The sequence below is a fragment of the Macrobrachium nipponense genome, chromosome 36 (assembly GCF_015104395.2).
Source record: "Macrobrachium nipponense isolate FS-2020 chromosome 36, ASM1510439v2, whole genome shotgun sequence".
Lineage (NCBI taxonomy): Eukaryota > Metazoa > Arthropoda > Malacostraca > Decapoda > Palaemonidae > Macrobrachium > Macrobrachium nipponense.
In genome coordinates, this window is record NC_087220.1 from 13,386,683 (window position 1) to 13,402,819 (window position 16,137).

The window sequence follows — 16,137 nt, forward strand, 5'->3', positions numbered from 1 at the left end:
ATTGCTCTAATCTTTGTTTGTTTTAGTTTTTATTACTAACACGTCCGTTTGTCTAGTAATATAAATGATACAGAAGGCAGAAGCGACTTACCTTGCAGTTAAACAAAAAGGCCAAAAGTCTTAAACAGTTTAAACATGGTAGTTCTTGACTTAATATCCCAATGTTAACTAAAAAAGATAATAGTTGGTTTTATCCTTTCCTCAACTCTTAAGATTCCGACAAATGAAAGCTATGTCATCTGGAAAAAGAGAGTAGGGATACTTTACCACAACGGATAACTGTACAGCAACCACTGAAAATAAACTGTAGGCAAAAGAGAATGATATTAGTCTTAATGATAGAGAGAAAACCTGAAAACGTTAGATTTGTAGTGTTCGTACTAAAGCAATGAAGAATTAAATTTGTGTCATTCCTTTAGCATGGACTGAAGTAACTAGATTTTGCCAAAAGGGTAAATAATGCAACGCGATGAGAATATGGCATTAGCAAGCTTTTCAGTATTTGAGAAGGTATCAGAAGCTGCCCTTGTTAATTTTAGTCCAAACTTTAAAAACGGTGTTTATTGCTTTACAACTTTCAGTTCATATTCAAATTTTTTGTAACAACTCATGGAATATTTCTGATGCTGCTAGAAATTGATGAACTATAGACAAGTATGAAGAAAATGCCATTAAGCTCAAAATGCAGATTTATAAGACACTTATCAGGACCTGCTATTATATGGGGCAGAAACTTGAGCACTCATGAGCAAAGAGGAGGGACTGTTTTAGAAATCCGAGATGCTGAGATTGATTGCTGGAATATCCCTGCAGGAAATGAGGGAGAGTCAAGATATAAGAAGAATGTCTGGTATATGTAATGTAAAGGATAAGCCTATGGAAGCTCGTCTTAGATACTATGGCCATGTAATAAGAAAAGAGGAGGTGGAACCAATCAAGAGAGCTAAGAGCATACCAGTGATGAGGAAGATGATTGTGGGGAGTCGGGGGATTGGATGGTTGGATGTGGTGTGTTGGTACTGGGGACAGAAGTTACAAGGAATAGAAATAGACGGGGAAAGTTGACTTGAACTTGAACAGCCGATCCTGCAATACAGTGGGACTAATTAGGTGCTAAGATGCATATATATATATATATATATATATATATATATATATATATATATATATATATATATCTATATATATATATATATTTCGAGATGTAGAGAGAGAGAGAGAGAGAACACTTTTGGATAATTTCACCCAGTTAGGTAAGGATTACCTTGTGAAGACCATACAGTTTTGATGGTACACATTTTCATTGGACATTGAACATTGGATTTTTTCTTCTTTACATCCCCTTTTCTCTCTATGCTGTATATATATATATATATATATATATATATATATATATATATATATATAGATATATATATATATATATATATATATATATATATATATATATATATATATATATATAGATATATATATATATATATATGCATGGATGTGTCTTTGTGTCTAACCATGCAGCTTGTTTGGAGTTTGTCTCATTCACAACAGGATGACCTGTTTTTGAAACTTGAACGAATGGCTGAGTTCTTTAAAATCCGGTTATGGCTCTGTAGACCTGAACGATGAATTAAGTACCACTTTTTCAGTCGACTGTTGTCAGTCACAGCTAGAGTAGAGAGAGAAAATGGGATGTAAAGAAGAAAAAAATCTAATGTTCAAAGTCCAATGAATATGTGTACCATCAATACTGTATGGTCTTCACGAGGTAATCCTAACCTAACGGGGTGAAATTACCCATAGGTATTCTCTCTCTGTCTGTCTCTCTCTGTCTGTCTGTCTGTCTGTCTGTCTGTCTGTCTCTCTCTCTCTCTCTCTCTCTCTCGTCTCTCTCTCATCTCTCTCTCTCTCTCTTGACTATGGGAATTCCCTTACAGATGGTGGTGGGGTGAGTTCGGAGCTCACGATACAAGACAACAAAACGATTTGTGTCACACAGGCATAGTGCCGTTCAACTTAATCTTGCACGAGGTCTCCCGTTGCTTAGATTTTGGAGATTTCTTCTCTAATACCTTTTAAAGCCTTCTATTCAGTTAAAGTAGGTCTTCCTCGCCTCCTTTACTATTTTCACCCACCTATCATCCCGCGAACACCCTGATCCATTTCTCAACTAACGTTGCACTTGTCACAAATCATACTAAGTCTCCACGTGTCTCATATTTCATATTCTTTTTATGTCATGCATATTAGGAAAAGAGCTCATCTCTATAGCATTCACCTTTTCCCTTTCAATTGCATTTGACGTCAGGAAAACTGACTCGTCGATCTCTTCGCCTATTCGCAAAATGTATTCCAAAATAATTTCCTGAGTTGATTGATCCAATTCTTCCGTCATTCTATTAACATTCATCTCCTTTTCTTCTCAGTTCCTGATGACTCATAGAGCAGCCTTAATCTTATTGACACCTACCTCATCATCCTCGTGCAAACAATTTCCAACTCTGTCGGAGGTCTCTGCTAAGTCTCTTCACTAGATCCAGTCAATTCTAACATTCTATGAAAAGCATCAGTAAAAATGCTGCGGCTCTAAATTACATCAGATAAGGAAAAAGTTCAGAAGGAGTTTTAATGCTGAAAGTTGGTAGCTGAAATCGCGACATTTGCTTTCCGGGAATTAATTCAAAAAAATATATTACGGAACCTGTTTTTTTTAATTATCACTCAACATGAGAGTAAGTAAATATTTATTTATATCAGGCCGCTCAGATGTGCTTCAGTATATTAGCCACATTGTGTCACGAAAACCTGTTCCACTTTACTCAAAGCTTCTCTCTATAAAAAAACAGAACAGAATCAATGGCGAGTACAATGAAGCCAAGTTTGCTTATTAATATTAATTAACATTTAAGACAAAACAAACATCATTCAATCGTTCCAGCATTAATTATCCAAAGAGATCAACGGGTAATTTTCCTAGCAAACATAATTGTATTGACCTTTAATAATATCTTGCTATGATGTGTAGCTTCCATGAAATGCGACTAAATAACTTTTATAAACTGATATTCGTATTCGACACGTGAATAAGGATTTACAGTTTCACTTTACTTACAACATACAATATACTCTAATAACATTGGTTTCAATTCTAATTTATTAGGGATAACAAAGCCCTAAGTAATTCTCTCCGGGGATAAGAACTTATCTATATAAGATAAATTATAAATAAATAAGTAGAAATGAATGTGAAAGTTAAACAATTTCAGTGTTTAAACAATATTAGAGTGATAAGTAAATAGATAATAAAATCCATAACTAATGAAGTGTAGTCCATAGAAAATATAAATTAGAAATATATATAAAAATATAGAAATAAAAAAAAAAATATAGAACTAGATGAGAAATAAATAAAACTAATAAAAATAATAAAAAATCAATGAAATTAAGGAAAAAGAATGAATTCATAAATATAATTTAAAAATATATATAAATACAAATCAACAAAAATAAAAATAAATTCTATAAAACATAGAGATTTAAAAGAAATTACAAATTAAAGTGACGATATACAGACGAAGAGAGCATAAATAAATATAATCAGAGTAAACATAATTACTGAATAAAAATAATTACATACAAAATTAATTATGAACAAATAAACATTAAAGAAACTAATTAATTTATGAAAAAATAAGTAAATGGTGTACAAAAATATTAACACAAATAAACATTTTTGAAGAAATTGAATCTCAAACTATTTAAATTAAATAATTAATCAATTGAGTTAAGTAACCCCTTGAATTTGTACGTGCATGGACTTCCATGTTTCCACGGTCCTTGGATACGTCACTAAATGACAGGCGTCAGACCTAACAAGGAGGCGGAAAAAGCTCGGGTAAGACAGTACTAAGGTACCGCTACGACCCTTCACTACCACCACCGTCGCCAGAGACAAGACGGAAGGTTATCGGTTACGAATATTTTGAGGATTCGATAGTTGGCTGGTCGGGTGATCAATTTCTACTTTATTCACTTTTTATTGATGGATCGTTTCCCGGAGGTACTGATGTGGTAATGCTGCTCAAGAGACTTCCTGTTGAATCACGAGCCTTCGTAAGGTGTACGAAATTGAACATGAGAAAATAAGCTCATCGTGTGGGGGTTCGAGGTGAAGGACAATACATGGTGGAGGACGACGGCTGAGTTCCAAGATCTTCGCTGCTGGCTGCCTAACTCGGGTAAGTTCATGTAATGCAGATCCAAGGGTGTTATGTGTACTTTGTCGGCGATAGTGTACTATACACTTAAAGATCATTGAGGCAAGGCCCTTCATTAATTTTTCAACCTTCAGTGATTTGATTAACGGATCGAGTATAAAATCGTTTGAGATTTAAGTTTCTTGTTTAGCCTCGGTACCTTTTTTTATTAAGTGTGTTTGGGATGGCAACCAGTCGCTCCCTATAACTTGTCTTTTTTCCTGTAGGTTGGAGTTTCGCTAAAAGGGGTGGAACCTTGGAGTGAAGAGAGGTCAAGAGCTATCGTCTTGGATCTAACGGGACACTTTCATCATGTAGACTGGGATTTATTACTTAATTTCATGAAGCTATAGCCTTCAATAACTTCAGTCTTGAATCAAGTTTTATATTAAAGTATTTAATTTTCATCAATTTTCTCTTGTCCTAATTATTCTTTCCATCCTAAGTTACTCTAGTAACTTTTCGATAAAATTTAGCGAATGGCGCCCAACGTGGGGCCTGCTTCAGCTCTGGCCTCTCTCCACCTCCTGATTCCCCGGACCCCCCTACGGTTTTCTCACGGTATTTGGTTTAACCCGACAGCTAATTGAAATCATTTTTCTTGTTGATATTAATTTATTATTGTTCCTAGTTTGTATGCTATTGGTGGTAGCTTATTTATATTATAATTTTGGTAAATTTGAAATTTATTGCTGAAAGCCTTTTTCAATTATGTCTGCTAGTGAGTTAGAGCAACTTGATTCTACACAAGAATCCTCGCTTCTCGGAGTTTTAGGAGAGTCGGATGATGACTGTAAAGTACTTGTTAGTATCCGGAGTGGCAAGAGACAGTCTGTAACGAAGACTTTAAAGAGTATTGAGAAGGGTCCACTGGATATTATTAAATGTGAATTTTATCTTGACAAGTTACGCGATCTTTTAACAGAGTTAAATTCGCTGGATGAGAAGATAAATAGTTTTATGCTTCATTCTAGACTTTGGAGTTCGGTTCAGTATCACAGAGAGGCGGAAGTTGATGAAAAGTACTCTGACGGTATAAGGTTGGCGATTAAACGGTTGACTAGGGAATTAACTCGCTTGTCAAAGTCTGCTGTAGCAGCAGCAACCCCTTCTCCTTCCACACCGCAGGAAGTACATCATTCTTATCATAAAATAACTTTGCCTAGCATAGAACTACCTTATTTTGATGGGAACCCCGCAGCTTATCATAAATTTGTTAATTCATTTGAAAGTCTTCTTTCCAAATATGACCTTTCCTCGTTTGAGCAATTTTCTTATCTCTCAAAACAGTTAACGGGGCCCGCAAAGAAACTGGTAGATTCCCTTGCCTTGAAAGATTTGAATTATGAATCTGCTAAGAAACTACTCGATGAAGCTTTTAGTGATAAGCTTAGTCAACAATACTCTGTAATTAAGGGTTTGTGCAAGTTGAGTCTTGATCCTAATGCTAGGGATGGCTATCAGTGGATAAGCGAAGCTCGTGTCTTAGAGGAACAGGTTCGATCGTTGGATATAAAGGGAGATTTGTTTGTTCAATATTTTCTTTGGGAAAGTCTGTGTGATGGATTTAAAAGTCAGCTTGTCTCTATTACAAACAAGTCGAAACCATCTTTGAAAGAAATTTTGGATAACCTATTTGAAGCAAATAATAGATTTATGGACCTTCAGTCCAACATGTCTGAGAAAACGAAAGGGAATTTAGTTAAGCAATCGTCAAATGCTGTATCAGTCTGTTACTTCCAAAGATTCTTCAAAGTCGTTGTGCCCTGGTTCGAAATTTAAGGTGACCTGCCCATTATGTTCCCACGATAATGTTTCCAAATGACCATAAATTGAGTGAGTGTATGAAATACCCCAGTCCTGGTAGTAAATGCGAGAAACTTAAATCGGTTGGGGGCTGCTATAAATGTGGTTTAACTTCACATAATGCTAAAGTTTGTCATTTTAAATTTAATCGGCCGTGTATGAAATGTCATTTATTTCACATGTCTTATTTATGCCTTGGTTTAGCTAATAAGGGTGCTAATAAGGTTAAAGACGAAATGGGCACTAATGCAAATAAAGCTAATGTTCCTAAACGTACTGATACCAAAGTAGTTAAAACTACTACTAACGGAATGCTAACGATGTCTACGGGCTTAGAGGCATTTAATGATGTAATTCTCCCCACTGGGACAGTATATGTAGAGAATTCGGGTCGTAAAAATTCCATGGAGAGTGTTTAAGGATCTTGGTTCCCAAAAAACCTTAGTAAAAGGGTCTCCGGAAGACCTTCCCAACTGCTCAGTCGTTGATAAAGTGAATCTTACGATTCAAGGAATTAATTCGGTCAAGAATCATGATACTTACATTGTAGAGTTTCCCGTTCATGTTCCTGGCCAGGGAAAGCAGGTATTAAGGGCAATTTGTGTAGACGAAATTAATTCAAAATTTGTGGCACTTGGATTAAAGAAATTAGCAGACGCCCTGGTTGAGAAGGGTCATACCCTGGCAGATAAGCATATAGATTCTGATACTATAGACGATTTTACAATCTTGCTTGGTAGCGATCAAAGCCATATTTTCCCACTTGCACAGAAAGACTTCGGTTACAATGGTAAATGTCCCTCTACTTTTTATGAAACTCCGTCGGGTTTAATGCTTTCTGGAAGTGCCTCTTTGTTTTTAGAGAACCTTAATTTGCTATGTATTCCATTTGATGGTAATTCTGACGGCACGTCTCTATGACTAACCGTTAATAGTAACATAAGTACTTTGCTAGAAGAGAAGGAACTTTTTGATGACCAAAAGATTCAGAATGCGACTGACGAAATCCTCGAATCAATATTCACTTCACTTATGAATATTCAAGACGACCCTAGGGAATCTGTTTTGACAAGTGAAAATAGTAAATTAATTGATAACATTCTTAGTGATATTCGGAGAGATCCTAAGACAGGTAGGTTAGTTGTGCCCGCTTTATGGAAGAAGGAAATACAACATTTAATGTCGCCCAACTATAATCTTGCAGTGTCAGTTCTCAATTCTCAAAAAAGAAAGCTTTCGCCTGAGAGGTTAAAGGAATACGATGCAGTTATACAGAACCAATTTGAAGATGGAGTAATTGAACGTATTGCAGATCTTCCCTCATTTCTTAGAGAGAATCCAGATGTATCATTTCTAGCTCATAATGCCGTGTTCCGAAACAACTCTAACACGACGAAGTGTAGGGTTGTCTTTCTATCAAATTTAAGTGAGAGAACAAATGAGAAATATCTTTCCCATAATCAGTGTTCCATGGCAGGAGCTAATTTGAATAATAAAATGCAGATTTCAACTCTACTACTAAGGTTTGACAAGTATTTGCTGACTTATGATTTGAAAAAAGCCTTTTTACAGCTTTTACTTAGAGAAGAGGACACGAGAAAGTTACTATTTCTATGGTTTAAGGATATTTCTAAGAACGATTTCTCAATTGTTGGCTATCGTTTCCGACGAGTGCCTTTTGGAATGAGATATTCTCCATTTTTGTTAATGATAGCTCTCTATTACATATTGATCCATAATGTAACTGATGATGATGATGAAGAGACTGTGAGCATAAAAAGGTGTTTGTATAACCTTTCTTACATGGATAACTTAGCCATAACTTCAAATGCGGATAATGTTTTGTTTAAGGCATTAAATGTTTCTGTATCGACGTTCCGAGAATTTGGATTCGAATTACAAGAGTTTTGTACGAATTCTGTACCCTTAAGAGAACAATTAAATAAGTTTGAACACTGCACTGAATCAGAATCGAAGCTTTTTGGCCTAATTTGGAATACAGAGAATGATGCGATTAAAACTCGAACTTAAATTAAACCCTAAAGCTAATACAAAAAGATTAATTATAAGTACTATTCATTCCAATTATGATCCTTTTGGGTTTTCAATACCAGTGTTGAACCGAAGCAAATTGTTTATGCATTCCTTGCAGAATGACAAGAATATTGGATGGGATACGCCGTTAAGCAGCGAGCTGATGAAAGAATGGGCGAAGATTGCCAAACAGGTTAACAAGAGCTCAGAAATTGTAGTACCTCGTTCTGTCTGTAATCGTTGTGACGAGTACAATTTGTTGATCTATACGGACGCAAGTAAAGAATTGTTAGGCTGTGCTTTATATTTGGTGGCTGTCAATTCAGCAGACACTAAGCTGATTTTGGCAAAGAATTCTGTGCTTTGTAAGAAATTAAGAACAAAGTCTATTCCTGTACTGGAATTGATATCTGTACATTTTGGAGTAAAGACGGCCGTAGACGTAGCTGAACAGCTAATGAATGCTGTTGTTCCTATTCGGATTCGTAATATTTATTGCTTCACAGATTCTATGATTGTTCTAAGTTGGATTAAGTCTAAGGAGTTTGAGTTTGGCAAAATAGATAGGAAGCAAGTGATGGTTAACAATAGGCTAAATGATATTTCGACTCTTTGTTCTAAGCGAACAGTGATTTTCGACCATATAGGTGGTGATGAGAACCCTAGTGACTGTCTTACTCGGTGTGTTTCAGAGAAAATGCTTCGTAGCACGCTCTTTTTAACAGGTCCAAAATTTCTAGATTTTCCTATAGAGTGCAGAGTGATTGTTCCTCATCCCGGTGCAAAGCCGCCTTCCGTGAGTTGCTCTGTTAGGACAAATTTCATTTTGAATTCTGAACCACTTATACCGTTAAACAAGTTTTCGTCCTTTAGTAAGGCGGTCAAGGTTTTGAGTATTGTCTTCCTCTTTGTTACCAAGTTGAAACAAAGGTTAAAACTGACTAAGAATATACCAGAGAATACCTCTGACGAACAGACTGAAACTGCTCGTAGCACCATTCACCTTTTAGTGCATGCACAAAAGGCTGCCTTTCCCCAAGTTTATGATACGCTGGCTACAGGTAATTTTTCAGAACCCCTTATATCACAGTTGAATTTATTTCGTGATGAAAGTGGGCTTATTAGGGTACAAAGTAAGTTATGTAAATTAAAAGCTGCTTATGATGAGAGGTGTCCGATACTATTGGGAAAAAATTGCCCTGTGGCTAGAAGTATAATTTGGGATACTCATGTAAAACTGCGACACGCTGGAATTTACAAAACTTTAGGTTTACTCAGGAAAAGGTTTTGGATTATTAATGGCTTTGTGGTTGTAAAGAAGGTTTTAAAAGGCTGTTTGATATGTAAAAGGTTGAATGCAAGAACTGTCAAAATTAATCAAAATGCATATAGAAATTTCAGAATAAACCCAGAGGCTATTCCGTTTAGGAATATTTGCATCGACCATTGTGGACCTTTCTTGGTTAAGGACAGAAACAAACAAAACTATAAGGTATATGTGCTGGTCATATCCTGTTTTTGGTCTAGAGCAATTAATCTGGTTGTATGCAGGTTGATTGATAAAAACTCCTTTCTTAGGGCATTACAAATGCATATTTTTGAGTACGGTTTCCCTTCCTTAATAGTTAGTGATAATGGAAGCCCATAGTGGCGGGAGTAGAGCAAACTATCTCCTATCTAAATGATTTAGAGACCATTGACTTCTTAAGATCGCACAATATTAAGTCTTTAAAATTTCATCCATTCCCAGCTAATGCACATAAATTAGGTGGGTTTGTTGAAACTATGGTTAAGCAAGTGAAAAGGATAGTTACTTCGAGCATTCGAAATAACATTTTGGATTACAATGATTTTCAATTCTTGATTGCTGAGGCTAAAATGCTCGTAAATAAGAGACCAATCGCCTTCAGAAATGCTCTAAATAAATTAGATTTTGACCACAGCGTGCCTGTCCCTTTGACTCCAGAGATGATAGTGAAGGGGTATGAAGTACCTTGTGTGAGTATAATTCCTGAGCTTAATATTTCAGATCAGGACGACTCTTGGGGTGTGTCTGATGATATATTCGACAATAATCAAGAGGCAGTTATATCTCGTTTTGGTAAACTTATGAAAGTGAAAGCTAACTTGGAAAAAATCTATCAGGGTGAATTTACTGCTACGTTGTTCAGTCAAGCAACGGATAGAAAAAATAGGTATGGTAAGAAATCTCATACTGAATTAAGGGTAGGAGATTTAGTGAGTATAAAAACAGATTTTATAAAGCCTTTTGCTTACCCGCTAGGTATCATCGTACAAATTGAAAAGAATGACCTGGATGAAGTAACAAGCGCTAGTGTACGTAAATCCAACGGAGAAATTGTAAGACGACACGTTGATAATTTGATATTCCTAACAAATACTTCCATCAACGTTGACAGTAACTCTGTTTCTCCTGAATTTGTTCCTGAAACCTGTACAGTTTCCTACAAGTCTGAGAGATCAGCTGCTCGTAAGTGTCGAGAACGGAACAAGGCACTAATTGAGCAACACAAGGTTTAATGTGCTTGTAGTGTTGTAAAATTTATTGTATAACTTTTGTTTTTTTTATTTTTTTTATTCTAGTTTCACAATTCCAAGAAATTGCTCACCCGGCCCCGCCAGTGTACAAAAATATTAATACAAATAAAACATTTTTCAAGAAATTGAATCTCAAACTATTTAAATTAAATAATTAATCAATTGAGTTAAGTAACCCCTTGAATTTGTACGTGCATGGACTTCCATGTTTCCACGGTCCTTGGATACGTCACTAAATGACAGGCGTCAGACCTAACAAGGAGGCGGAAAAAGCTCGGGTAAGACAGTACTAAGGTACCGCTACGACCCTTCACTACCACCACCGTCGCCAGAGACAAGACGGAAGGTTATCGGTTACGAAATATTTTGAGGATTCGATAGTTGGCTGGTCGGGTGATCAATTTCTACTTTATTCACTTTTTATTGATGGATCGTTTCCCGGAGGTACTGATGTGGTAATGCTGCTCAAGAGACTTCCTGTTGAATCACGAGCCTTCGTAAGGTGTACGAAATTGAACATGAGAAAATAAGCTCATCGTGTGGGGGTTCGAGGTGAAGGACAATACATGGTGGAGGACGACGGCTGAGTTCCAAGATCTTCGCTGCTGGCTGCCTAACTCGGGTAAGTTCATGTAATGCAGATCCAAGGGTGTTATGTGTACTTTGTCGGCGATAGTGTACTATACACTTAAAGATCATTGAGGCAAGGCCCTTCATTAATTTTTCAACCTTCAGTGATTTGATTAACGGATCGAGTATAAAATCGTTTGAGATTTAAGTTTCTTGTTTAGCCTCGGTACCTTTTTTTATTAAGTGTGTTTGGGATGGCAACCAGTCGCTCCCTATAACTTCTCTTTTTTTCCTGTAGGTTGGAGTTTCGCTAAAAGGGGTGGAACCTTGGAGTGAAGAGAGGTCAAGAGCTATCGTCTTGGATCTAACGGGACACTTTCATCATGTAGACTGGGGATTTATTACTTAATTTCATGAAGCTATAGCCTTCAATAACTTCAGTCTTGAATCAAGTTTTATATTAAAGTATTTAATTTTCATCAATTTTCTCTTGTCCTAATTATTCTTTCCATCCTAAGTTACTCTAGTAACTTTTCGATAAAATTTAGCGAAAATGGTTTATGACTAAAAATTCATAAGTAAAAATCTAAATATATATGTTGGTATGTGTGTGTTTATACGCAGAAATACAAACGAATATGCACCACACTCACTATGATATGACTGAATATGGTCGTAACACTAGCTTTGTATAGGAAGCTTAAAAGATGTGAATACATTAAAATCAATCTTCTTCTTCCCAGCTTTAACACATTTTTATATGAATATGAATAAAACCAGGTGTTGCTAGAAACAACATTAAAAGAAATATTGAAGGAAGTAAGGGAGAGAGAGAGAGAGAGAGAGCGAGAGAGAGTTTAATGTGATGTATATTATTGAGGATTGTATTTTGTTTTCCAATTCGCTACGATGCCCAAAACGTTCTCTGATGACAAAGGAATCGCTTACTGGATCCTGAGCAGAATGTGGAAGAAAAAATACATTGCGACCCCGAATCTCTTTATAGAAGTAAAAAAAATATTTGTATATATATCTTGCAGCATTTAATTTCATGTTTCCAATTACTTCACCTTTCTATATATCTTTCAAGCTCTGGAATAATGTGAAACTATATCCATCGGGTCCATGCTGTTCAGCATATTGAAAAATGACATCTCTTCCAAAGTGGAGCATTACTCTTTTCCGATCATTTCCTGAAAACAGATATATTTGGAGTTTAGCTTGAAATCGATGAAGCGACGAAACTTTCATTGCTTTGCGTTTAAGAAAGCTGTTCATAGAGAGACAAATATGTAGATAGGTGTGGAGAACTTGTGGTGATTTTAGAAAAAAAAAAAAAAAAAAAAACTCGAGAAGTGAATGAAATTGTTGAACTGCTCGTTGACATCGAGCAAAAAGGTTTTACCTTTGAAATGTCAGTACTCCATCTCACTGATCTCTCTTATCACCTTAATGTTTCATCCGAACCAACCGTAACTGTGAACAAACTTTTTCGTGCACAGCAATGAAGAGTTTGTCTCATTTTTGTTTCCACACTTCGAACGACTTATTGTCGCTTCTGACCCTTTTGGACGCGGGGTTGATTCCATGTTCCATAAACTTTGCCCAGAATTTAGCATTCAAGTCAAATTCGACATGGTCTGAGAGTCATTACACACAGAAATATACAACCCCTACCCCTCAACACACGCAAACGTCACACATACTGGGTGGCCCTTGAAAGAAAAAAAATGGCACAATTTTGATGTCCAGGCCAATCACCAACACTTACCTCCGGGATATTGCTATACTGGAATCAGAGTTCAGGATGACGCGGAAACAGTCGCTTTGTAAGAGGAGGGATAATTTACGATCATTCGTTTTTTTACGGTTTCCATTTGTATAGATGCATTGAAATTGTAATAATTATGATTCTCAAACTTAGGAATGGTATTATTTATAGATTTTTTAATTCATATACTTAGACATGAACTTAAGATTCCGCATCGTATCCGTGTTCATATAATTATTTTACTGCACTAGATTATATATTTAAAAAAATTTGTGAAGCCTTCCTTGAATGAAATTATCCATTTCCATTATTCAAATCCTTTATACAGGTTAAGTCTAAATGGCTATTCACTTGCGCTAAAAGCTTCAACGTTTAGTCCATTAAGCACCAGAGCAGGATGTTGGCTGATAATTCAAGAGGTGAGTTACATACGCCGAATGGAAAGTACCAAACAGCATAGTAGACCTTCTGGCGAAGGTAGATTTTATATCTTTCAATGGTAAAAAAAAATTACCCATAACTTGAAGCAAGACTTCATAAAAGAGAAAGGTTTCCAGATGCCGATAATGCCCAAAAAGGAGAACAGTATTCCACTAATGGTAGAACTAAAGAGGGAAATATTCTGGTAGCATTAAACATTGTCTGTTTCTATACACAGGGAAAAAGATCTGAAGCTGGTGAGACACATACCAACGCCTAGCCAGGAAACATTGTGAATTTTCCTGGTATCATTAGTTTTTGTACTTTTAGAAAAAGGATAAAGGGTCTAAGGTGCGTGACCTTAACACATGAAGCAAGCCTTGAGAATGCTTATGGTGGTATTAAACTTCTGATACTTTTAAATACCGATGAAAAGAAAATTTAGGAATACCACGAATACTTGCCAAATATTTCATTCCTACTTCATCAGGCACAGGGTTATCTCTACAAAGCAATTCTTGGTTTGAGATGACGAAGTTACATTTTCAGCCCAACAATAAAGTCTTAGTTTTGCTGAGGCTCTGCCGATGGTACCCTAGGAGACATTTTCTTTTACTTAATTAAACAGTTTCCCACTACTCTGCACGTTTTCTTTAAACTTGAAATGCCAATGACCGAAAATATTGCGGTTTTGAGAAAACGGCTTCCGGAAATCTTTTGTAACATTAGTTCGTTGAAAATAATATATCATTAATTATTTAGTAAAATTGCCCAATGGGCTACGCGGTTGTGGGTACTGATTGCTTTAATAATAAAAGGCACCCCCACCACTATCTCTCTCCTCTCTCTCTCTCTCTCGTCCATCTCTCTCTCTCTCTAACGAATAAATTTCAAGGAATTTTCCTTTCTTAACGTTCAATAAAATTACTGTTGTTGGTAAAATACGCGTTTTGTGTTGCCTGTTACTTTGCTCCAATTGTAAAATATTTCCATTAATTTCGTTCATGTTTTCTAAAAATTATTCTAATAAAATCGACGGGAATTACCCTTTGAAAAGTTTAGCGCCAGGGGAAACGTAGATCATGCTCTCCTGAATGAGGCCTGAACTTGTGACCTAATCTTCTCCTTCAGGTGAGATATTGAAGTAGATGGACAGGAGACCGGAGGTTTCTGTCCACATGGAGCAAAGAAAATAATAGGGTGAATTTTCCCCAGAGCACAAGAGGTGAGAATCCAGAATCCAGAGCTGCTCCAATGCAAGTCTGTAACAAGAGCGATTGGGAGTTGATTAGGGTGCGTAGGACACGTGGTCTACGATCTAGGATAAGATGTATGGAGGGTATCTGACAACTCGTTCTTACAAAGAAATGAATTACGTTACTTATCACTGAGAAACACTCTTGCTGAGTGCCCACCAACAGTCAAAGGAACAAAAGGCGATTAAAAGATGAATTTCTTAAAGGAAATGGTGTGCGAGAGAGACGGACGAATTCGCTAGTATTTCTATTATAAACGAAACTGAAAAGAACTATTTCTCTTATGGGCACGATCCCAAGATCTTTGAAAAGAAACCTGGAAAAAGTGGATGCCAAAGTAGTTCCAGGACTCATTCAAGATAGTGTGCAATTAGGAACAGCGCATACAGTGAGAAACGTGATGGGAAGCGTGGGATAGAAAAATATAATTGATAATAATAATACATTCCAGCACAGACTATGTCTAACAGTAATAATTATAAATAAAATGACACATGAAATGCAGAAGAACGGAATATTTTTTGGTGGAAAATTAAAATAAACTTGATTTTACAACTATTTTGTTGCCGCCACCCTCACTCCCACCCGTTATAAATTGCTTCTACAATTACAAATTTTCTAGAGTAAATTTCTTAGTGTTTTCTGTAAAGAAATACCAGACAAGCATTTCTCAAAAAATTCAGAAGGATATGTCAGGATTTCAAATTTGTCAAATCACCATTCAGTCGTGCCTAAAATAAAAGGTTATAAAAGGAGAAAAAAGTAGTTGTAGAGACAAATGCATGAAGATTTATAAATAAGCCAATGGACGTTGAAATAAAAGATGCAAAAGAAAATATGCTGGATTTGGAAATGTCGTCCAATGTCAGTAAGATTGACTTAATGCTGACGAATTGTTCATTTCGACGAATGGAAGGGAGACCATTTTGAAACTGAGGAAAGGACTGATGTCAAATTAGCGAATAATTGTAACCGTGATTAGATGTCCAAGGGGAAAATAAAGGGTTGGAAATTGAAATGAAAATACCAGTGATGCTATAAACGGCTAGCTGTAATACATCACTTACGAGTAATTGCATTTTTGGAGAAGAATCAAAAGTATCACGCAAGACTCCAAACGGTTGTCTAAAGAGGCTTTAGGAACGCGACCCTCCTTCATCGAATTTCCCTTGAAATGGTTTTATGCATTTGCAAAAAGAAAACAGCCAATGGCCGAAATCGTCCTTTTACGCCTCTTCGATCCCCTCTCCAAAATCACGAAAGCTTCAGCCAAAAGGATTTTTCAAAAGGCACCAGAGAAATCGCTCCCCATTTTGCGAATTTCTCCAGCCATCGCCTCCATTTACTTCTTTCAAAGGCTGACTTCAAGAATCGCCTCGTTAATAAGCAGGGCGAGAAAGCTGAAGGGAAAAGAAGAAAAGAAAGGGAGTGCATAGATATCGGTGTGTAAGTATTTTCTGCACCTCAT

General features: G+C 36.3%; 1 protein-coding gene across 1 annotated transcript; it reads left to right on the forward strand.

Annotated features, from left to right (window-relative positions):
- The first annotated feature begins 3,971 nt into the window (after positions 1–3,971).
- On the forward strand, positions 3,972–11,699 carry LOC135203510 (uncharacterized). The gene is made up of 3 exons (XM_064233240.1): positions 3,972–4,235; positions 4,481–11,274; positions 11,521–11,699. The coding sequence occupies exon 2, from the start codon at positions 4,965–4,967 to the stop codon at positions 6,033–6,035; it is 1,071 nt and encodes a 356-aa protein (XP_064089310.1). The 5' UTR covers positions 3,972–4,235; positions 4,481–4,964; the 3' UTR covers positions 6,036–11,274; positions 11,521–11,699.
- The last annotated feature ends 4,438 nt before the right edge of the window (positions 11,700–16,137 follow it).

Excerpts from the sequence above, each read along its gene's own strand:
- LOC135203510 (XM_064233240.1), top strand. The coding sequence starts at position 4,965 with ATGTCTGCTAGTGAGTTAGAGCAACTTGATTCTACACAAGAATCCTCG.